General features: G+C 37.1%; 1 protein-coding gene across 6 annotated transcripts in view; it reads right to left on the reverse strand.

Annotated features, from left to right (window-relative positions):
• Window positions 1–23,833, reverse strand: part of MCTP2 (multiple C2 and transmembrane domain containing 2) — a 136,283-nt gene that overhangs the window by 19,164 nt on the left and 93,286 nt on the right. For all 6 annotated transcript variants that reach the window (XM_042804137.1, XM_042804138.1, XM_042804139.1 and 3 more), the window contains 2 exons: window positions 5,452–5,574; window positions 2,218–2,259 (listed from right to left, as the gene is read on the reverse strand). In XM_042804137.1, coding sequence (XP_042660071.1) covers window positions 2,218–2,259; window positions 5,452–5,574 — 165 coding nt within the window. The remainder of the gene's footprint in view (window positions 1–2,217; window positions 2,260–5,451; window positions 5,575–23,833) is intronic.

Raw genomic sequence — 23,833 nt, forward strand, 5'->3', positions numbered from 1 at the left:
CCCTAGAGAGCATTGGCCACCCTCAGACTTGGAAAAGTCACTTAGAATAACCTAATGTACTTAAAGATGCAAGTCATCAGAGTACAAACATAGTCCATCACTGATGCAAAGGGGATATACCCAGGACAGGATGAAGACATTAAGGCAATGCTGCACAGCACTTGATATGGGACAAATGTAGTGGCTGGCAATTCTCTCTCTTGGTAATTCTGTGTCAGAATTCCACAGACCCGTAATACTAGCATATCAATTAATAAAAGTTATTCATTTTTAGTGCTGCAATGTTGGGATATAAAGGGTTATCTTGATGAGGAAACCTGCTGGAGGGATCTACTGTGAGTAGCTTTAGCCAGTGCTACCAGATCTCCATTTCAAAGAGTCACTGTACATGTATGAAAAGGAGATAAAGGCAATGTTAATTACAAAATGGTAGGGCCAAATCATTGGCAGCTCAACACTGACTCTCGAGAGTTTTCCCAAACCTGCGTACTTAGTTAAAAAAAATATCAAGAAAGAGAATGTCAGTGAAGTTGTTTAGTGGGGAGGGGAGGTGCAGGGAGGTGGGGGGGTGGCAAAAATGCGAAGTGATTAGATCCATATTTAAGTGACCCAGTTGTATTTATAGAGAGAAGTAAAGTCACTGGAGTTAAATCTAGGGTATAATGTAACCTAGAATATTTTGGCTTTGCAGTAATAAATCTGTTGCACATCACAGAAAACAGAGGATTAAATATTTATTTAATGCATTTTTACTCTTTTTTTTTTTTTTCACCTCAGCACTTGCAAATGAAAAAGAGGAATATTAAAAAAGAACAAAGTAAATGGGATTGGTTCCAGAAAATAAGTTACACCTTTAGACATCACACAAATAAGATGTAGGGTCAATATTTACAAGTGCCTAGCTTTGGGTACCCACAACATAGAAATTAATTGACTTTTAGAGATACAGTATTCTTTTGAAAAAGATGCAACTTTCATTTAGCAACTTCCAGTGAGTTCCAGATATTGGTCCATTTAGTTGACCAATTTTACAATGCAAAGAGTGAATTATAAATGAGAACATTTAAACAATTATTGTGTGTTTCAAGAAACCTGTAATTCAACTAGATTGTTTAAAGTTCATTTTATAACTTTGATGGATTTCTCGTTGCTCATTAAAATATAATCACCACAGAGGAGCAGGTTAAATTTAAATAACTATTCCCATCAATTAGTCTGCTGAGCTTCAATTCCAGTGTCTGTGACTGAGAAGAGTTAAGGTGCACTTGCTAACTGTGGTATTGATTTACTTCTCAATGTTCAACAATTTCACTGTAACACTCTTAAAACACAGAATATTCAAGAGTCTTATTAACTTAGGATGCAATTTGAAAGTTTCACATTGCCTTGTGAACATTTTCTTCCTAACAGCTAATGTTCCTTTGCATGCTGTTGCTCGTTAAATAATTCCTCACCTTTTAGCTTTAAAGTATTTATAGATTATCAGATCCTCCTTCACTTACTTATGTTTTTTCAAGCTGTATACATTAAGTTCTCTTAATCTTTCCTCATATGTCATGCCCTCTAATCCTTTTATCATTTGTCACTGTGGTTTGATAAACTTGAAAAAAAAATCCAATGAATTTTTCATAGTGAGAAGAATGAGTAAGTACACTCCAATAAAATAAAAAACAGGTCTTGCCAATTCCAGTTCTTTCTACATTTCAGCTGATATACTAAAACTGTTTTTTTTCCGAGGCTCTGAAAGAAATGTCGAGAAATTTCTAACCAGTCTTCCACATACCACGCCAAGTCTGGCCTTCAGAAATGAAAACGGAAAATCATTTTGGGAAAACCATTAGTACAGGATGCTATCCAACACTCGAAATGGAAGTGATGAGGGGAATTTACATACTCGTGCATGTCTTTGCACCTTGTCCACCCATACACATACCTGAAAGTGCACATACGTGAACGAGTGCCTGTTACGATTTCAGGCACAAACTAAGAACTCTCAGATTCAATTAATGTTCATAAGTCTAGCACAGGTAATGCCACTATGGAATGTTACACAAACCAATCTTTTCATACTTTCAAATTTTCCAATCAGCAAACTGTCAACAATTGTTTTCCCAGTTAATACAGATAATAAATGAAGATCTCATGGAGATAGGATGGTGTGTTTGTACTCTCCCACATTCCTTCCGGTTCTAGCTAACACAATTGTGATGTGCTTACCTTGTCATCTTCATCATCATCTTCATCCAAGCCCATAAACTCCTGAAAAAAACAGATGTCCATATTACAAAACACTACACTTATTTTTCAGTGACAGGCAATGTTCAAAAAGCTTATGATACTCCCACAACATTTCATTACAGTTTTCTCCCACTTCTATTGCAAGTCATCAAAAACCTCACCACTTTCACCTTTCAGAAATAACGTTTTGTATTCAAGGACTTTTTTTTTTTTGAACAAAGCATGCAATACCCTATACAAATTTTAAGTCTAAATAAAGCTTTAGTCACTGTGTCCAGCAGTTTGAAGGCAACAGGCTTTCAAATTCATTGTCAACTTTTACTGTCTGTAAACAGCTTTGTTCTTAGTCTCACAAATGAACCAGCCGGTATGTCAAGGCTGAGGATTCTATACTCAACTTGTTCCATCCTCACTGCTACAATGAGTGTTCCCTCCCTTTAGACCCATTACTGAAACAGTAGACTTGAGAAAATACATTAGTATGAACATAATCAATCTCAGAAATCACAGTCAGATTTCTATGCAGCATTATTTCCTCCCTTTACCTTCTACACTGACAGGTAGGGGAGAACACAAAAGACTTGGCTAAGAATTAAAATTAGCACTTGTTTTTCAATTCAAGTATTTAGCCTTTAACAGGGTTATCTGAGTTTTTCTTGGTTATAAAATAGGTACATTTGAACCGGTGTACAAGTTTAAATATGGCAAACATGCAAAGAATGTGAAGAATCACAATATAATAAAAAGATGTTTTGGATTTGGGTTTATTGGGGGGTTTGAGTGTTTTGTTTTGTTTGTTTGTTTTTCTTTTCCCCAGAAAAGCAGTTACATCTAGTATGAAGAAGGTACTGAGAGCTCAGATACCCAGATTTACCCTTTGACTCTCTGGAATACCCTGAGCAGCTGAATTAACACTGATCATTGATTTAGAATACCAGGCTGGAAGGGACCTCAAGGATCATCTTGTCCAATCTTTCTTGGCAAAAGCATGGTCTAGACAAGATGTCCCAGCACCCTGTCCAACTGAATCTTAAAAGTGTTCAGTGTTAGGGAATCCACCACTTCTCTGGGGAGATTATTCCAATGACCGATTGTTCTCATTGTGAAAAATTTGCCACTTGTGTCCAATCAGAATCTCCCCAGAGGTAACTTGTACCCATTACCCCTCGTCTTTTCCATGCAACTCCTTATAAAAAGGGAGTTTCCATCTTCTTTGTAGCCACCCTTTAAATATTGGAGCATGGTGATGAGGTCTCCCCTAAGCCTTCTCTTCTCAAGGCTGGTCATGGTTTACATTTCTCTAGAAGCTCCTCATCTGTAAATCATAAACGATTTTACCAATATTCACAAAATCAGCCTTCTGGCAACTGCATCATGCATACAAGGTTAATACTGTTATTCCTATTTTATAGCACAGAAATGGAAGAGAATTTGAGGTCCACTTTTGCAAAGACTGTTGCTCACATTCCTCTATGTACATGGAATGTACATGCTGGCACACAAAACCCAAAGGTTATGCACATGCAGCCAAGGTCTGAAGAAGTGAAAAATAAATAAATGACTCTGTAAAAAGCATTGGTATTTTGAAGAAAACTTTCTCTCATCTGCAGGACAGATGTGACTAGAGGTAGCACCTGATTGTCTATTTTTGACCTACAGATGGTTAGAATCATAGACACACATAAAAAGAAATCAGGTAATATTAAAGGCACTTTGACTACTTGTTCCATATGATCCCAATCCTGCAAAGCACTTAGGCAGATGTGTAACTTTGCTTATGCAAAATGCACCCCTGAATTTCATGGCATTGCGTTGTTGCAGGATGTGGGACCAGAAAAGGGCCAATTTTCTGATGAACCTTTCTTCAGTATTACTACGATTAACTTGTATTTTCAGATACAGACTTTTTGTAGTATACACCTACATGATGTACTGCTCAATTTTGCTGAATTATGTGAGGCTCTTCTCACTTGAACATCCAACAAACTCACCACAGAATGAGTGATGGGTGCTGGAAGGTATTCTCTTTGTATTTTTTCCTGGGTAAGTAGTTATTATTTTATATAGTCTTTTCTATTAAAACCAAAAACACCTATTTGACTGGGATTCTCCCACATGGGAAGTTCTCATTTTCTTGATGAAATAAAGTAATCATTGAAGACGCACAATATCTTTCTATGTTTTCTGGACTTGGCTGGAACGGGACAGAAGCATTTCTTTTACTATTTGTTTTCAAATGAGATCCTCGTCCAGATCTGGATAATGCAACTTTCCCTATTCTCTACCAAACTTTCCGGGTGGGAACAGATGAAAACTGAACCAGAAGCAGCTTTTCTCACTGAAACTAATAAACCAACTATTGACCTTTCTAATTCTAGAATGTTATTTCTTTGTGGAAAATCCATTCGAGTCGTCTGAGTAAAGGTATTCTTCATAGGTAAAAATGTCAATCATTTTTACCAAAAGTTAGAAGGAAGCTATAATTTGGCCTCGATTTCATTACTGTACTTAGTACACATTTAAAAACAGAATATTATGGATGCTCATGAATTTACTCTCATTTCTAACTCTAATTACCATTGCTATGTAAGTAAAGACAGCGGCCAGCGTCAAGCAGCATTTCAAACCCCAACAGTAGCACTTCGCCACACATGTTGTAATTATTTTGGAGTTTAATTCTTTTTTTCTCCCACATAATGTTTGAAAACTGAAGGCTAATTTTCTGGGGAAAAAAAGCATTTGTCATTTAAAAGTGGGGGGTGGGGAGGAGGAATAAGGGCTTCTTAAAGTCTCAGATCACAGGACAAGGTTTAAAAACAACTAACTTCTCTTTCGTCTTCTATCGACTTTCCTCTTCTGTGAATCACGAATCATCAGTGTGATGCAAAGTGTAAGAGCAGTAGGGGCATGGGTTTTAGGAACTTGTTGCTTTGTAAGTCCTTCTTATTTCAACTTTGTTAAAAACATTTGTAGTTATTTAGTAAGTGAAATCCCCCTCCTACACACTCTTATCGTCTTCTCCTACTACTCTGAATGGTTTATTGCTCGAATTTAGTCATGAAAATGAGAGGGTTGAGTTTTCTTTTCAGTAACTTCGAAATAAAAATGTTGTTTAGCTATACAACTAGTTTGATACCATTAAAATGCCTGACATTTTGCTCAAGGGCAAATTCAAGCTGGGGCTGCCAGAAATGTTATTGCCACTTTACTTGCCTGGGCATCTTGGGTGTTGTTGACCTTCCCAGTTGTGACAAGGGAGAAGTTGTATGCAAAGAGCACCAGCAGAGCCAGGGGCACCATGTACAGTTCCACACTCCAGACGGTGACCACAAATACCTGAGAGAAATAAAGCAGCAAAAGGGAATACATACAACTGTTTAAAGAGAAAGATATAAGGTGGCCTTTCAGTCATCGTCCCTATGTACATTCATCCTTGAATCTCTGTTAACCTCATTCATATTATTATTTTGGCAAATAAAATCTGATTGCAAAACGTGCTTTCTCTTCTGTTTGAATCCATCAGGCTGCCATTTGGTCGCTTCTCCTCCACTGTTTCTGGTGAAGTTTCAAGGCTACAAATATAAGTTTAGTTTGAAGGCTTTATTCACTCCTTCCTGAGACTCCCTCAAGCCTGAAAGCCTTTTGTCCTTAGTGCTAGTGTATAACAGACCCACTTAGAGAGGTAAACCTGCCTCGTTTCATCAAAACCTAATGGCCAGGGAGTATTTCACAGGCTAGAGGAGAGTTTCTTCCTCTTGTGCAACAGGAGCCACCCAGCTCCCTTATCACTCCACAGAGGATGATCAACAAATGCTTCTTCACCATTAATCCACCTATGCTCTTGGCATAGCAGCACAGAGAAAGGACCATCATCTTCTAGGAGGCAAGGCTCTAGGGTTGCATGTGATGCATTATTTTGGAAAGGGATCCAGTGATCCTAGTCTCCATTCTCATACCCTTGCCATTTTTCAGCACAGCGTATTCTGACTTTACTAGCTGGTTGGAGTCTCTCCCCAGAAATGGTATGATATTGTGCATTTGGAGTGGTATCTCACAAAATCCACTAATAACAAAACCACAAGCCAGATTTTGAAGTTCTGTTCTGCAAATTGGATCAGCAAAACATGCAACTAACATAGTGGTGATTTAAAAAGCACTTAGGATTTTTCAAAAAAAAAAATAAAAATGATACCAAGCCAAACTGCAAACCTATCTTACAAATATCAATGATACCTGAACAGACCGCAAACTTGAAGTGGTTGGCAATACAAAGTTAATAAACTAAATCCAGAACTGTCATAAAATGCATGTTGTGATCCCATTTCCTTTTCTACTTATACAACGTGTTTCCAGAAGAACTGCCTAATGCTGGTAGTAACTTGAAGCTATTTTAAACAATCTCCTTTAAAGACAAGGCACAAACATATTTATCTGATTTTTCTTCCCCAAAGGAACCTGGAACTATCAGAAACAAAAATCACAGCTTTAGAATACCGCAAGTAGATGAAAATGAGTCAGATACAGTTAATGTATCTCAAACTGAAATGAAGGGAAAACTCTATGGGTGATCAGAAAGCTAAATCTACCTCCCTTCATCCTCTGGTCCATCAGATACTACATATAAAAGCAACACTGGCACTTGCAGCATGGGATATTTATGGCAATGTATTCTGTGTTATGGACCTGAAAGTCTAACCACACTGTACCAAAGCAGCACTTCCCACTATGTTCAGCGGGGTGAGAATTTATACCCCTACAAAACAGCAGCTGTTGTAACTTTTAAACAAAAAGGCTCATCTTACATCAGACAAATGGCCAGTTAATATCTACCAGGGGCCAAACATAAACCAAGAAACAATGACTGTATCCATAACCCTGCTCAAGCAGCAGTTGCGTTTTCTAGAGTGAACCTGATTTTATGTTTGCTGTTGCTATGCAAAGAATTAGACTGTCATTCTGTTCTTGGCATTTGTAGGCCAGTAAAACAATTTTTGAGATATATTAATTTATAAAATGGGCTGACATTCAGACAATATATCCCAATACTACTGACTTGCAGCATACAAACGTAAAAGAGGATTTGGTTTTGATTTATTTTTTTCTTTTTGATCCTGCTTTTCAACATACTAAAAAATTAGAAATTATAATGATTCCAACAGTCACATTTCATATGTAAGCAAGGCAACAGAAACACAGGAATTCTGGCCATGAGGATGTGGTACTTGATCTGTCTTACAAGAGCCCTGCATGACGTTAGTTAATACAGACTTCAAAAACTGTGATATTCCAAGCTAAAAAGTATTCCATAAATGAAAAGTTCTAATCTGAACAATTTCCTCTGAAGCTATTCCAACTCCCTTGGATGAATCTCTACTTGCTTTTTAATACAAAGTGAAAGTGATACCAGCTCCTGTCCTACTTCAAATGTCACTCTAAAGAACAAGGACCTGTTATTGTACATATCTATACAGATATCTAACACAGGTATATATGGACAGATAGAAATAGACAAACACACAGACATATGAATAGGCATCTGATCCTTATGTAAACTGCTTCATGGAAATTCATATTGCCAGGTATTAATTCAAAACATTTGCTTCATCAGGTTGCATTTACATCATCTCCTTGGGGTATTAGCAAACTCAGTCTTCTCCTAATGCAGCAAAAAGACTCCACCAGCAGTCAGCTAGGCAAAGTCCTACAGGAGTCAATGAAGCTCTTGAAGAACCTCTCTTCATTCATTCAATTGCAGGACTTGAACCAATTTTAGTGCATCTGTCACCATCCTATATGAACATCACTCTGCTCAGTTGCAAGTATAATACAACCTTGCAATCACAGGTCATTTAAGCAAGATACGAAATCAAGACCTTGGTGATTTTAGATCCAACAGTACATTTTGTGTATTATTAAGTTTCAGACCTTAAATAAAACTTAAGGCTTAATTACAAAATCTCACTGTAGTCTCAACTGATAGCTGAGGCATACTGTCACTTCCTTTCTAATGCTGACTGGTTAATCAGTTGCTGAGTTGTAACTCAGACAGCAATGCTTTGATAGAGCTCTCACATCTCCTTCAGAAGAGATGCTTTACTGCTACTGCCACAGTAAAAGGAACTTTCATTACTGTGACACAACACAGACACAAGACAAATTGATTTAGCTATTCAGAAATTATTTAGCCTCGGAGGTATGAGAAATGATTGCTGTGAACATACAGTACATAATAAAAGTTCAGAGGGTGTTTATAAAGCGAATAGAAATATTTCTGCATTCTAACAGCCTTTTGAGTAGTTCTGCAGCATCAGCTTTCAATGCAGCTCCCAAACAAGCCTCTGTCCTATTTTATCAACTCTCATGCAGCTCCCTGACACTAACTACAGCATTAGCAGCCTTGTGATACAGACAGCTACTCCTCAAAGTATAAGGTTCTAAATCATATGGGGTTTTTTTATTTTCTCCCCAGTGATACCTTATGTGTGGGAGAAGCCCTTGCGTTACCCTCCCTAAATTATTTTCTTAGCAATACTTTTTGCCAAAACTCAAGAATGGTTCAGCTGCTGATGTATATAATGACTATTGCAAGGAACAATATCTTCCCGATTTCTTGTAATCCCTAGTCTGTCTTTTGCTTAATACATAGACTGGTAAGGGAAGTCATTAATGGGTTCAGATCACTTGCTCAGTATCACAGAAGTCAGGGACAGAAACCAAATCCCTGTTTCAAATGATCCAGTTTTAACAAACCATACTTTTTTCAATGTTTCACGTCATTGTTAGAACAAGTTCTGTCAGACATAATCCATTACATCATCGATACCTTTTCTGCTGGGCTTCACACTGTGCATGAGAGAAGTTAAAAGGACCGTAGCCAATTTCTAAAACATAAGTCAAACAAGTGGAAGCTAGCTTTCTGCGTTACTGATTTTAATGCAATTTGAGAGTATTCTAAAACTGATCAATTTAATTCACAGCATTATAAAACAATGATCAAAACAGAAGCAGAAATGGGATAGGCCTATCTAGAGGACCAAAAAAAAAAAAAGAAAAAAGCTCTTGAAACTAATATTTAGACTAGAGTTCTACCTAGAAGAGAACAGCAATATCACAGCCTTGGAGAAAGCACCACTTGATTTCAGCTGATTAATGTGTTGCTATTTCAAAGGGCCTAATAACTACAAGTTAAAGCTCTGGAGGTTTGGAAGCCGTTTCATCTGAAAATCATTGAAGAGGGGTCCAACTGTTCCTGTCAAGAAGCACGGAGTTTGAACAACCATGAGAGTGGCCCTTTTGACAGCAGTACAAAAGATGAGAGAAGGCAGTCTCAACTGAAAGTAAAAACAAACCCTTAGAAACACGTTTCAAATCTGGTTTTTCTGCCCCTCTGGTTCCAATTTAGAATCTGACTATTAAGAACAGATTTTAGACGAGTGTCTACTAAAGTATGCCCATAAAACATTTGTCACCAGCAAACCCACAGTCATGGGATAGAACAGTTTTAAGAGGTTTAGAAACCTAGCGTTAGATAGGTTTTTCTGTGTAATTTTTCTACATAGTAATTATGTACTTTTTAACTCTAAAAAACAAGCTCTTTTTGACCTGGTAAGTCTTTGTGGAGAAGATGCTGTGTTGTGTGACAGAATAATTCTTCCAACAGTGATGAGAGGAGGAGAGTGAGACACTCCATCAGATGGAAAAAAATAAAAGTGAAAGGAGATTAAATACATGCACGGAACCTATGGTAAAAGGTTATTTTCTTGGCCAATGTATGCTCCAATGCTAATGAAATGCCTCATCAGCGGAGCTGTGAAAAATATTATCTGAAACTCCAAGTTTCAAAGTCACACACAATTTAACTGAACTCTAAACTACTAACAGCTTCATCAGAAGTTTCCTTGCCGTTTATAAACATTGTCTGTGCAATTCATGAAGCCAGTAGAAAAACTTAAGCTGATACTGCTGTGAATGTCCAAGTTATTTTGAACTAAACCAAAACACTGACTTTGATTTGAGGCAAAGATGTCCTCCCTTTTCATTACAGGTGAGAGGAATTACATATTTTTGATATATCTATGGGTTACGTAGTCTCAAGTTGCCATGGACTCTATGGACAAGTGGACTCTAAAAAAAAAAGAGATTTCTGCAGCTAAATATGCAAGGACAAACACTCTGGCATTTTTTTTTAAGCTTTCAGTCCCTCTGCCCCAAACGAAATACATGATATTAGCCAATAACATAAGATACTGGCTCCCCAAAAGGGCACTCAAATCCCTTGGAGGCAATAAGCCTGTCAACAACAAATTATTTCTGACAGATACTTATTCCTGCCCTTAGAAAGGGAGAGTAAAAGAGTAGAGAAGAGAATGAACACACCCACATAGAGCAGTACATCTGCATATGTGTATATATATCTCTATATACGGAGGTATCTGTTGCAAGTACGGGCAACATGGATGAATGAACACAGTGGTGCTGAGCCTATGCTAACAAAAATCAGGGTACACTGTGCGGGCTCAAGCTGATGAATGCAGTAACAGGGCTTGTGCTCTTGGGCTGACTAGTCCTTGTAAGAATATTTAAAAAAGAAGCCTATAACAATTATGGAAAGGAGTCTAATATAATCCAACTGCAGGACATGGCAAATCAAGGTTGAGACAGTCACGTAGCATGTATTCCCCACTAAAGTCACTCTCCTAAAGGTCTTTTTTTTTTTTTTTCCTTTAAGAAGAGATCCTCTTCCAAAGATACATTCCAGAATTGCTCTTACCAATACTCTCCTTCCTGCATCCACATGATGCTCCCTCACCGTGCCATGGCCATCTGAAAGTGCTCCTATGACACTTCATAGGAGCGGGACACTCCATAGCACCAAGCTGGAGCTCAAGGAGGGGTCAGTTATAAGCAGAGTCACTCCCTCATTGTGATGCAGTAACGAGAAACATGGCAGGAAGAGAAATTATACTTAAATAAACCTGCACTGTCAGAAAAAACCTACTTACTTTAGATTCAATTTACTTTTTTGTGTCCCCAGCAAAAGAACGCAGAGCATCTCAACGGCAGCATGAAACATGCATTGTATTGAACGGCGATGACCAAAATCAAAAATGACCTGAAGGAACAGAGGTCTTTAAATATTTATGCCACATTACAAATTACCTCTGCATTGCTCCACACATCAGTGTACAACTTACTAATTTTTTAAGGGTGTATGACAGGCAAAAAGCTTGGCTCTTCTACACAAGCTCTCTGTTGAAAGTACAAACACAAGTGGAATCTAAAAACAGACAGACACACAGAGAAAAACCCCAACACCTAAACACCTCAAAACTAAACCAAAACATCAAATTGTGCCCCAAAATAACTAAGTCTGTATTACACGCATGACTGCACAGAATTGAGAAGTCAGCATAAAGGATATGTCTGTACAATTTTTTTCAGAAAGTGCTTTGGGTACCAAACAACATGGCCACGTTTGTGCACCTCAGTTGTCTGCGTAGGCTAAATGCTACAAAGCCATGTCCTGCTGCCATACCCACGTGTGCCATTTCTTCTTGTCCCAGCTGCAGCTTGCTGATAAAGTGGCCCAGAATAAGGTTAAGAGAGGGAAAAACCTGAGACACTCGACTTGTGCTTGACAATTTACTCTATGTGTGAGGATGCAACAACGAAAAGGAGAAATAGAATAAAGCCTTCAAGGGATAGGAAGAGTGGTCATCAGGGTCACAATTTTAACACCAGCTTGAACATTCAGAAAAAAAAAAGGAAAAAAACAATGTCCCCCACTCCCAACAAAATAAGACATAAAACAACCAACAAAAAAAATCCCTGAAGAACATACGAAAAATCTCATACTGTTTAAGTCAATATGTGTTAGGGCCTTTTTTATCACTGTCTGGTTTAGACTCTTCAGAGGGATCTCATTTTGTTTGCTGCTGCTAGGAAGTAGAAACTCATTTGTGTTTTAAATGAAAGCTGTGATTCATGTGCAATCACAGGACTCTAAGAAATGGTGCTTTAAGAAAAAGCATGTTATTCTGCAAAAGTCACAGCAAAATCAGAAGAGTTGACAAAATTGCAATCTGTTCTCCACCATCCTCTCGGGACACTGCCATTGGTAACTTCATCAGGGAAGGTTGGGATGCTACGCTTAAGACTGCAAACCTTACAGAATGTCCTCACTCTGATCCTGAATTACTTTTGTCATTAACATGTTCAATGGATTTATTCTTTATTCATAACGATGCCTGGAATCAGAAAGAGATAAACAACAACAAAATAAAACCAAACTCATTAAAAAATGAGGGTTTCCCTTTATTTTGATTATTTTGGTTACATTAATGAAATTAGCCAGCCTAGGAAATTTAAAACAAGATCCTTAGAGATCTTTCTTTAATTAGGGGTCAGGGAAGACCCGCTTGGTTCAAGTTTATTTCACTGAAATTATCAACTGTTAAGTTTATATGTAAGTTAAAATTTATATATCGCATTCTGGCTATTGGAAGATTATCTGTCAAATTGGTCAGTATGGATGATAATTTTCAACACGAAAGGGTGTGGGTCTGGGGTGTCATCTTTGTCCTCCAAAGACACATACATTTAGACGTCACAGCCTAACAGCCCCTCCACACATCTAGCAGGGTGCTTCTATACAGTTTTCTTGTGGCTGTTACTTTCTCTGTATTTCTAACCCCAAAAGAGGTTACTCAAAACACAACCAACTACAACACCACAAGTTTTGGGTTCTATATTTATGTATGTACAACAGTTTTAGAGTAAAAGATTTCAAATCCTTTTAGGCTGCAGACACTGAAGAAATAGCTGTTTGCTAGCATGCTGACTGGTCTAATTTTTCCCTCATGTTTTTATCTAACATATTTTACATTTCCTGTGCCAAGTAAAATACAGTTAAGACCCTCAAGCAATAAAGCTTAAAATTGAAAAAACAGGGAAAAAATATTACAACAGTTTTCTATCTTTTGGGGTAATCCATTGGGAGTGGGTCTGGGGAATATATCCGCATGTTATTTCTAAAAGGGTAACTATCACAGACAAAGGCAATGGGGGAAGATCCTAAAACAAAGGGGGGGATAGCACACCAAAAATAAAAAAAATCTGGTTTTATATCATAGCTAAATTAAATAGTCATTTTTATCTCTAATGGTTTGGTTTGTTTATCAGCAGGGTCATAGTTTCGGAATTACTCTCATACAGAAAGTTATGATCTATTTGCAGGGAAGACAGGCATTATGCAAGTTAAAAGCCTGATTTTATAGTAAATAAGTCTTCCAAAAAGTGTCAGAAAAAAATATCTGTGCTATTTAAAAGGAGGCAAAAATGTAGGTTAATTTTATTTATTCTGGATAAGGTGAACACCTTAAAAGGGTCATGAAAAAATTTATCATTAGCTGAGCTGATAAATGTCCACTTACTTTGGAGACGTATTTGTTAACATTGTGAGAAACATTAGCAGTGAGGGTCAGCGGTGACGTAATTGTAGAGCAAGTGGAAAGAGTATTTGGTGGAAGTGTTCTTTAACTTTGGGCTCCCAACATAGGGTTACAATTGGTAGCAAATGGGAGGCATAAATGATATATTTAAACTACTTTAATGACTTCCTCCTTCACGTTCATAGTGTATATTAGAGCTGAATGAGTAAAGGAAAAAGAGCTCTCTAATAAAGCAAGTATCTTTAATTAGACTTAATTCAATGTTCAGTGGCAGGAGGATCACACATAAGGTTACTTTCCTGGCAGTCTTCAGCTATGGCACACACACACACACAAAAAATCCCACATAAATGAAAAATAAATGCTTGTATGCATTAATGCTGCAAAACTGTCTCTTAACCTCTTTTCCAAAACTTCCAGTCCTAAATAAATGTTTCTAGACTGAAACAGAGCAGAAAGAACAAAAATAAATAAAAAAAAACCAACCAACAAATAAAAAACACGCAGCAAACCCAGATCACAAACCCAGAAATTTAAAAACACCTATCAAGGACACATAAAGCAATAAAATTACATCCTTTCAGGCTAAGAATTTCAGATTATTCTCTTTCCTTACGCTGTATATGAGATTCCCCACTACAGCCCCGTGCCAGAGCCCAGGTCTCTTCATCTACTTGAGATCCATTTCCCACAGTCAAGAGGAGAGCAAAAATTGTAACTGAAGCCCAGCCCTGCCCACACCTGACACAAACACACAGGACACCAAGAAGACTGAGGGTGATTACACCACACTTAAAAAATTTCAGCAGGTTCAAAATCTGCAGTGTGACAAAATTGCTGCATTACAGAACAAATGCATGAAGATGACTGGGAGACTCACTGTAATTATACCCTAAATATGTTACTATTGTAAGCTAGCAACAACAGCAGTGACAAAAAAAATCCGAAGTATTGACAGCATATCTATGTAACAGAGATTTTCCACTAGCAGACCCTATAGCATCTTGTTTTCCAAAATACAGAACAATCTAAAAAAAAAAAAAAAAAAGTTGTGAGACTCTTGCAATTTCAGGCAGCTGTTCAGGTAAAACTAAAGCCAGAAGATTGTTTATTTTAATAAAGCTATTATATGTGCAGCTCCAAATTAGGAATGGCAGGAGACTAGGGGATGCCTAAACCATCACCACCTGTTTGCCCTGAAAATCAATTAAAGTCACACTATCACAGCAATCCCTTCTTAGCTAATAAAAGTTATACAGCTTCAACGTGCGACTTTAGGTGCTTTGTGGGAATGTGCCTGAAATCCAAATCCTTAGTCTCACGTTACTTCGATACTAAACCCAACTCTGGACTAACCACTGTAAAATTTGCCTTTTTGGGGTTAGAGAAGGTGTTAAGGGAAAAGAGACCCCAAATTGCTGTTTTGATGCAGTGGATTGAACTAATACTCAGTAAAATCTAACAATCCAGCCAAGAACATTATATAGAGTTTTAAGTAGGAGAAAACTGAAGTCCTTTATGACACATGCCTGTTCAACATATTCTGTGCTGCAGAACAGATCCAACTTTACAAGTTGAAAGCAAGGGCAGTAGAGACATCCCAAGTGTTTTAGTAATTAAACGAATATGCATAATGAACCATATGCCCAAAGGGCCTGTTCTTCATGTGGGCCAGATTTTTGTTTGAATTTTTAATTTTTATATACAGATGAAACATTTCATGTAATATAGCAACAGTGCAAAGGAACATACTATGCAGGAAGGGAAGGAGGAACTACCCATGTGAGAACGATCAGAATACACTTGATGAATTCTGCTCCTCAATTTCCGATTCAGAGCCAAGAGAGCTTTTTTTCTTTTTTAAAAAAAAATCCTTTTCTCCTTTGAACAGCTGTATTAGTCATCTGCTCAGAGTCTAGAAAAGAGGCATTAAATATATGTATATTTATATAGGTCATATTTATACATTTATATGTGTGAAATGGATTATATACACCAACACATTTAGATGCTGCAAGACTAGCAAAAACACAGACACTATCTCAAATTAAAAAGCTTCTGATCCACCAGAAAAAAATAACTACAGGATGGCGCTCTGTTTGGCAGGACCTGCCGTGGTGTGTGAGCTGCAGGGAAACAGGACACACGCATCTGTCTGTGAAACAGGAATGGACATTTTTAAAAAGACAAGTCAAATTCCACGCTCGTTACAATAATGTTACCCTACTGCCAATGTTAAGATACCATGGCCTTGTTGCAGAAATATTAAATCTTCCAAATTCTCTGGGGGCTGAGCTGAGCTTCTCCTTTCTCAATAACAGTCACCCTTTTTTATCCCTTGCTCTTAAAGTGCTTTTCCAAGCAAAAGAAGCATCTTTTGCAAACGTAAGCCATTATAATAGGTTAGTCTTCTAAAACCAGCAACAAAACTATTTGGTTTAAACTGATTTTCAAATAGCTAGAGTCCACAAGAGAAATCTGGTTCTTTTAAGTGGTTCTGATCCATTGGACAAATTCCTATTTTGTTTCATAAAACCAGTGATGGGGGTCAGGTACTTGTCAGAGTGGACATGCTGGTTAAGCAGCAGAAAAACTTTCCTGCATGAGCTTTACTAGAGTCATTGTTTTATACGTGATTTAGGCTCTATGAACCAAGGGAAATCAAATCCTTATCAGATTTAATGAGGGAACAGAAAATCTGGGGGTAAATAGCAAAGAGTGCCTCACAGTAGCTCAGACTTAGCACTGCACTTAGATAAATAAGCAGTGCTACCTACAGGAGCAGTGGCTGTTACGTGCACTGACACAGTACCACAGAGATGCGGTGGGGAAGCACCCGCCCTGCTATAAGGGATGCAGACAATAACCTGATCCACTTCGGAATTACAAGGGTGACTTTTCATCAAACTCGGCGAGTTAAACTTCTCGTGGGACTCTGGGAGTTCCCACCACCACATGTAAATGGCATGGCATGTAAGAGCGATCTGGTCCCCAACCCTTCAAGTATTTAAAAGCTGAAATAACGAAGTTGTAAATAATGGCATTCGTTGCTCCCAGTCCTACTTCAGGGTTCATGCTTTTGACATTGCCTGGTTTATGTGATCTAGTGGTCTCCGCGGAAAGACAGATAAACTTCAACGGCTGTCAGAAGACAAAAATTGACAAGGAGCATCACCCTTCCTGACTGTTTAAATCCTTTAAGGAAGTGTTGGAGCAATTAGAGAGGGAGTCTAATCTTTGCAGAGTGCATTAACACTCTCCGACCTCCCAGACAATAGATCAGACCTCAGACACATAATGCTTCCCTAAGGCTTTTTAACCAGAGCATTTGATCTCATAGTCACTCTGTATGCATTACTATAGGTATCACTGTGTAAGACAGTATTCATTGGGCACTAAAGGACCACTAGCTCTGCTAGTATTCATACAACTTCTAGAACAGAAAGTAGGAAAGCCATTGCAAAGCATGCTGTTACAGAAGTACTACTTCCCAGGGGGAAAAAAATAATAAATAAAAAATTAAAACAATCCAGAGTAGCTCTGCAAAATGTCTTCATCTTTATTAATCTCATATTTCCTTTCTGCCTTTCTGCCACCACTGTTTACTTCCCAGCTTTGGAATATAAATCTATTTAAAAAAAAAACAACCAACCAACCAACAAAAAAAAAACAAAACAAAACAAAAAAAAAAAACTAAAAAAAAAAAAAAAAAAACAAAACATAGATTAGTTTTTTATCCATAGAAACACTTATCTGATAATAATTTCAAAATACCTCATTTCTTAACTCCTGTGGAGGGATTGAGGGAAAGGGAATTAGAAAGACAGGTCTAGTTTTTAAGGAAATTGAAATATATCATTGCAAATAATTTTCCCAAATGTGTACATGGAAGTATCTGGGGAAGTTTTCTTAACTGCTAGAACAAGTCATCATATAATTCCTGATGGGCATGTTGAATAAAAAAAAAAAAAAAAAAAGCTAATATCACTGTATCAATTATGCATTTCCCATTTAATATTCTAAACATTTTAAAGAAAATTTGCTTAGTGCATTTTTGAAATGGAATTAGACTTCCTTGCCATGATGTTTTGACAGAGGCCACGTCTGAACAGTTCTCATATGGAAAAATACATAATGGGGTTTTAAGATTAGCTAACTGGATTCCCACCCACTGCTAAATAACGGGTGCTGCATTCTCACTGAGCAGTGGTTGCTTTTTTTTCCCCCATGCTATGTATTTGAGGTACAGTGCTAGCTAACAATACCTTATATGAATCTATAAATACTTTGTATTAATTGCAGGATTTTGTTTTACTTTTCTAGACCTACAGAAAGTACCTTTTGTGAAACATCTGCATTACAAATAGTTTTTACTGCTGTTTAAATATCTCAAATTTGTCAAGCCAAGTGCATCACAAATGACAAAAAGGTCACATATACCTAGTATATTTAAAAACAAACAAGCCTTCAAAGTCAAAGTGTAATGCAGTTATTTCTAAGCTGAACAAACAATAGACTACATCTAATGAAGGTTGACAATTGGCTTTGATAGAGCTGTGCAGCTCCTCTATTCCATTAAAAGATGAAAGCTGAAAGTACAGAAGACAGTGACTTCTCCCAAAAATCAAGTAGAAAGTTCTGAACCTGTGCTAGTAGAGTAGATAAAAGCTGTTTTAGTGAAGACTTTTGCTCACATATGACACTCATCTTTCAGTAAACATGCTGACTTTACAAGGGTAATGTTAAAGCTAAAATAGATCAGCATATCAGATTAGTACAAAACACTACATGTTTTACATATTTATTAAAACTTCTCAAAATCACAGAATTGCCTTTAAAACAACAAAAAACCCACCTGAAACCAAGCTAAGCTTGACTACAGTGTGGATGTCACAATTAAGAATAATAGATTTGATTTTCATGAGGTGGTGAGGGAAGCAGTCAAAACTCTATTGATGATATTGGTAGCAGTGTAATTCTTAACTGTGGCAGTAGACAAATTTATTAATAATTAATAGTACTTTTTTTTTTAAAAAAAACAGATTTCTGGGATTTTTCAGTCATCTCATTTCTCCAGCTTTATTTCCTAATGAATGCTAAAAAAAAAAATGGAAGTGACATATCATGATTTAGGGTATTTTTATTATTACTGTTATCCTTAAACAACCCAAGAACTTCCTGCTTGCTTAAGCCTAACCTTTAAGTCAAAGCACATCTTAGTTGCTAGTGAAGAAACGTAAAACTAAAAGAGATCAGGCTTTTAAATAATGTATTTGCTCTGTAGCTTCTATACTAATCCCCTTTTATTTCAGATCTTGTAAAAGATTCAACTCTCTTATTTAAAAAAAAAAAAAAAAAACACAGGCAAAAAAAAAAGCCCCACAAGAAGTAGAAGAGAAACCCCTCAAGGTGCATCTGTCTCCATCATAAAACCAAAATGTTGCTTTACCTTCAAATAGGAAATTTCTTCCAGTTGTCAAGATTTCTGCAACTAGTGTTAGATTAGCGCTGAGAGAACGGGTGAATTAAATTAAAAATAAAATAGTTTAAGGAAGAGAAAGACGACCTGCCAGAAAATCTGACAAAAGCCTGAATGCCAGAGCTGGCTCATTCATGAGGGTCCATCGCCACCTACAGGCTTTTCCTCCTCTGCAGGAAACCTGCTACTATTCACACAGGATTTACCCCAAAATGAGGATGGAGGTTTTTAACCGATGTTAAATAATATAGGTTTGTCGAAGTTAATGGAGTTAGTCATTTAAACCACCTACAGACATGTCTCTACTTATTCCCTTATTTTTAAAAAAATTAAAACTGCCCTTATATTTCAAAGGAATGCACTGTTCTAAGATTACATCTGTGTTAAAAATAAAGGATTTGACTTTTTAAAAATTAAGTAAAAAAAAAGAAGAAGAAAAAAAAACACAAAATACTGATAGGGTTGCCCCTCCAATGACAAGGGAGAGAATAATCAACATTTACAATCTTTCTGTAAAACTAAGTTCTTTGAAGTACTTTCTAAGAGGTGCCAGGTCAAAGCAATGTGAATAATGAGACAAAACCAAGAAGATCCTGAATGAAAGAAAATCAATATACCTGGGGTTCTAGGGGGAAAAAAAAAGCACATACTTAGAAAGTAAAGGAATTTTTACTTTTAATGACAATTTCACTTCCTAATGCATACCTTTTTCATAATAGATATCATGGGTTTCCTACCTTTTTTTTATTATTATTATTTATTTTGGGCTGAGCTGTATACCTTTTTTCATACAGCTTGCACAGTGTAAATCCATGCCAGGCTTTGGGAATTTTACACATGAGCTTATCAAATTCTGTTATTTCCAACAGCAGTGGGTAAGTAGTTTTTCTCATGCTCCTGTTTAATGTGTCACACAGACGCAACATTCATTAAACTTAGAATACTAATGTCATCTTTGTTTATGCCATTTCCAATCTATGAATAAAGTGGCCTTTCAGGAAAAGCAACAGGAAAATTGAGAAAATAAAAGTGAGTGGATCCTGATGCAGAGTATCATCTCTGTAGGATCTGATAAGCTAGCAAATAGTTACAAATAAATTCCTCTTGTTTTTCAATCTACCAGTCAATTGATAGGAATTACTAACTACTGTTTTCTCACAAATTCAGAAGATGCTCAAGATGTTTAAATTTGAAGTTCCACTAAAGAATTTAAAACTGCAAAAAGACAGACAACAAAAGAGAAAAGCCAGCTTTCAGGCAGTGTCCACTTCAACCTTTCCCACATTTTTTGTAGCAAATTCTTAATATCAGGGTATAAATTTGTAAGGTAAGAGTAAGAATCATAATCACAATTTGCCTTTGGCATATGCAAGTTTTGCAATTCCATCTGAAGTAAAGGAACCAGTGCTGCCTTCATGGATATTTAATTTGTTTTTTTATAAAACAGTTAATAGTCAAAGACAAAAAAAAAAAAAATCATAACTAAAAGCTAATCTGTGATTCATCTCACAGGTAGGAGAACACAACATACCTGCTAATGTGTGGTTAGAAACAGAAGTTCAGCAATGTTAAATATACAAATAAAACCAGCAACAGGCAAGAGTACAATTTTACGCTTACAGACAAAGCAAAATAAATACAAGATATAAGAAAATAAATAGCAAATGCACAAAATGGCATAAGATCAACAATAATCTCTTGAAAAAACTTCAGAACTTCAAAAGACACAAGACGTTATATATTAGGGAAAAAAAAAATAAAAGGGCTTTATAAATCCAACAGCTAAAGTACAAAACAATATAGCAAACTCCAGCCAGACCACAAAGAGGGTTCGCTCTTCATAAACATCAGATCAGGCAGCTAAAATTATTACCAAAGCTCTCTTGTAACTGTCACCTGTGGTGGGTATAATTACAGGCTACTGCTGCAAGCACGCCCACGTCATATGGCAATAAAAGGACCTACAGCTTGCCAAGACCAGGCAGACAATGGAGAACATACACCACCTGACGAGAGCCCAAAAAGATCAGCCAGGGAGACTAATAAAAATGACAGCTTCGAAACAAATGACAAAGCTTCAACCACAAAAAAAGGCGATATCAAATTAGCTGGAAATGCAAGCGCCGAGCAGAGTTCTCCAACAGGTCACAACTCGAGCAGAAAGCCAGTCAGAACTGTTTGCAGATGCATTTATTTCAGGTTTTAGCTATGAAGAGCCCCTTTTCACTAGTGATTTTTTGTTCAGGTTTTTTTGTGTTGTTGCTGTTTTTGTTTGTTGTGTTTTTTTTTTGTTGTTGTTTTTTTTGTTGTTTTTTTTTTTTTTTTTTAAATTAGATAAAATGCTTGCACACTTGGACTTCGCATTGTGAGCTGTCAATTAGATATCCAAACAGATGAAAACTACGTATTTCTAAACCAATCCTGGCAACAGACATATAGCTAGATAGATACACGTATGTTAACGCAGGCACCTTCTAAGGCTACATCTATATACTATAACAAAGATGAATTTCTTTCTCATTGCCTTAATTCTTTCCTGGGTGTCTGCATACACATTGCTGCTGACCAGCTGTACAGAGGCTTATCTTTCAGCAGATCTGGTCTTTTACCTGAATACTTTGACTATAAAGTTTAATATACACAACCAAGGTATTAAAAGGCTTTACCGGCAAGTAAAAGCAAAGTAACGCAATTAAAGAGTGAGAGGCAGGGATTTGGCCTCTCTCATTACCACGTGCAGGGGAATCGTTTGTATCTGATACATCGTTTGTATACGATGCATGAAAATTTTGAGTACATGACACAGAAAGCACTACCATTGCTCAGAAATACGAGCATAGCATAGGCTTAATTTAAGAGGAAGCTCCCCGAGACCAAAAGCAAGGGACTTTCTATATAGGGTAAGTGCCTTGTTAAGCAGGCCCAGAGGAAATGAGTATTACTTCTCAGATGAAAATATGGTTTTGTTTTTATTTTGGAACATTTCACTGGTAAACAGCAAATCCCCAAAACCCCTGAGCTGGAAACATTAGATCGTCTATCCTTTTTAAAGTTAAAAAGGGTATTTGTACTGGTCTCTGCTAAGCTCCATCTCACCCCGACTCCAAAGCTTCAAACTTTGCTTTTTAAATCTTGTTTATCATGTTGTCAAGCTTCTAAGTGGTTATTTCCCTATTAACTTTGTCCTTGTTTGTTCTTGCATTTTTGAAAGAGCTGGAAATAACATGTGTTTACTTTGCTGTGTGTCTCTCAGCATCACCAATATCACTGTTGCTATTACAGGAATTTTAACTGCGGCAGTAAGGCAAAGCCTGGGATCTCAAGCTTAAATCGTATTCCCCTCAACCACAGAAGAATAATACTGGAAATGTAAAAATTGCTGGGAGAAGGGTAAAACCATCTCCTCTTTTAATTGTCTAGAGAAGCCTGTTTCTCATCTGAGCAGTTACTTGCATGTGTCAGGTAACGTGCTCCAAACGGCTTTGCATGCACAAATGGTGCATTTTCACAGGCACTGCCATGAGCAGTGTGGAGGGAGCAGGATGTAAACGTTTCCTCCGTCATTAGGAAAATGCTTTTACTGGGATATAATAGCTCGAAATAAAAACATACCTCTGATCCAGCCTTTTCACTGGAGTTCAAGACAATAATTTTGAAGATGTGCCTTTGCCAGGGATTTACAGAGGGAAAGAGGAGAGGAAATGTTAGGGGCTCTGAAGAATTACTTACTAGGTCAAATTACTGAAACCCTGCCTTTCACTGCTCCTCCAGCACTAGCTCCAGCCTTAAATATGAACAAATTTTTGTACAGTGTTATTTTACAGCTTCCCTGTTTAAATAGGAGCTGCATTCATCCCTTTGCCGACTGCTTCTTTAAAACTGTAGCAAAACACAAGCTGCAAATGGGCTGAGAAAAGCCCTCAGCAAAAGCTCTACAATAAAGCGGAAGTAAAGACCATCTCTTTTGCATTAATACTTTTTTTCTTTTTTTAAAGCTTTTTCTTTTTCCAAGTTCCCTATTCAGTGTTTGAAGAATACTCATTCTTCTCTCTTTAGGATTACATCTATTCATTTTATTTAGCTTTTTAATGTGGAGACATTTTAATCTACCATTACTTTAATGCCATTCCCGAATAGTTTGGGAACAATGATTTATATTTCGTCTTTGGCTATGAGGATGAAAAAAAAAGAAAGTGGGGGGGGAGAAGGAAGGAGAAAAAAGACTATAACCTTCTCATCAGTTACACATGTAGCCATGGGTGGGTGGTTTGTGCTTTGTATCAGGGAACTGCTTGTTCAAAATTAATGGACGATTTATGGGGAAAGTAAGAAAGATTTTAGAGAAGCTCATGTGAGAGTACATCTTCCTTCCCCACCCTACAGAAGAGCAAATTACTACCACGTACTGGTAAATCATGAGCAAAGTCTCAGTTAAAATTAACCTTTATCTTCTGCTTCGTTGGCCAGAGGTCCAAGAGTTGCTTGGTGACTCAGTCTCTGTCCTAAACTGTTTGGATTTCATAGCTGTTACTGGTCTCCCTTCTCTACAGACTCCTCCTGTTCTCTGTTAAACTTTTGTCCCAGGAATTTCCCATTATTAATCTATAACTCCCCTCCCATCATGAAAATAAAAAATAAAAAAATCACTGTGTTGCAAAACAATGTG

The sequence above is a fragment of the Tyto alba genome, unplaced genomic scaffold, assembly GCF_018691265.1.
Source record: "Tyto alba isolate M040663 unplaced genomic scaffold, T.alba_DEE_v4.0 Super-Scaffold_41, whole genome shotgun sequence".
NCBI classification, from domain to species: Eukaryota; Metazoa; Chordata; class Aves; order Strigiformes; family Tytonidae; genus Tyto; species Tyto alba.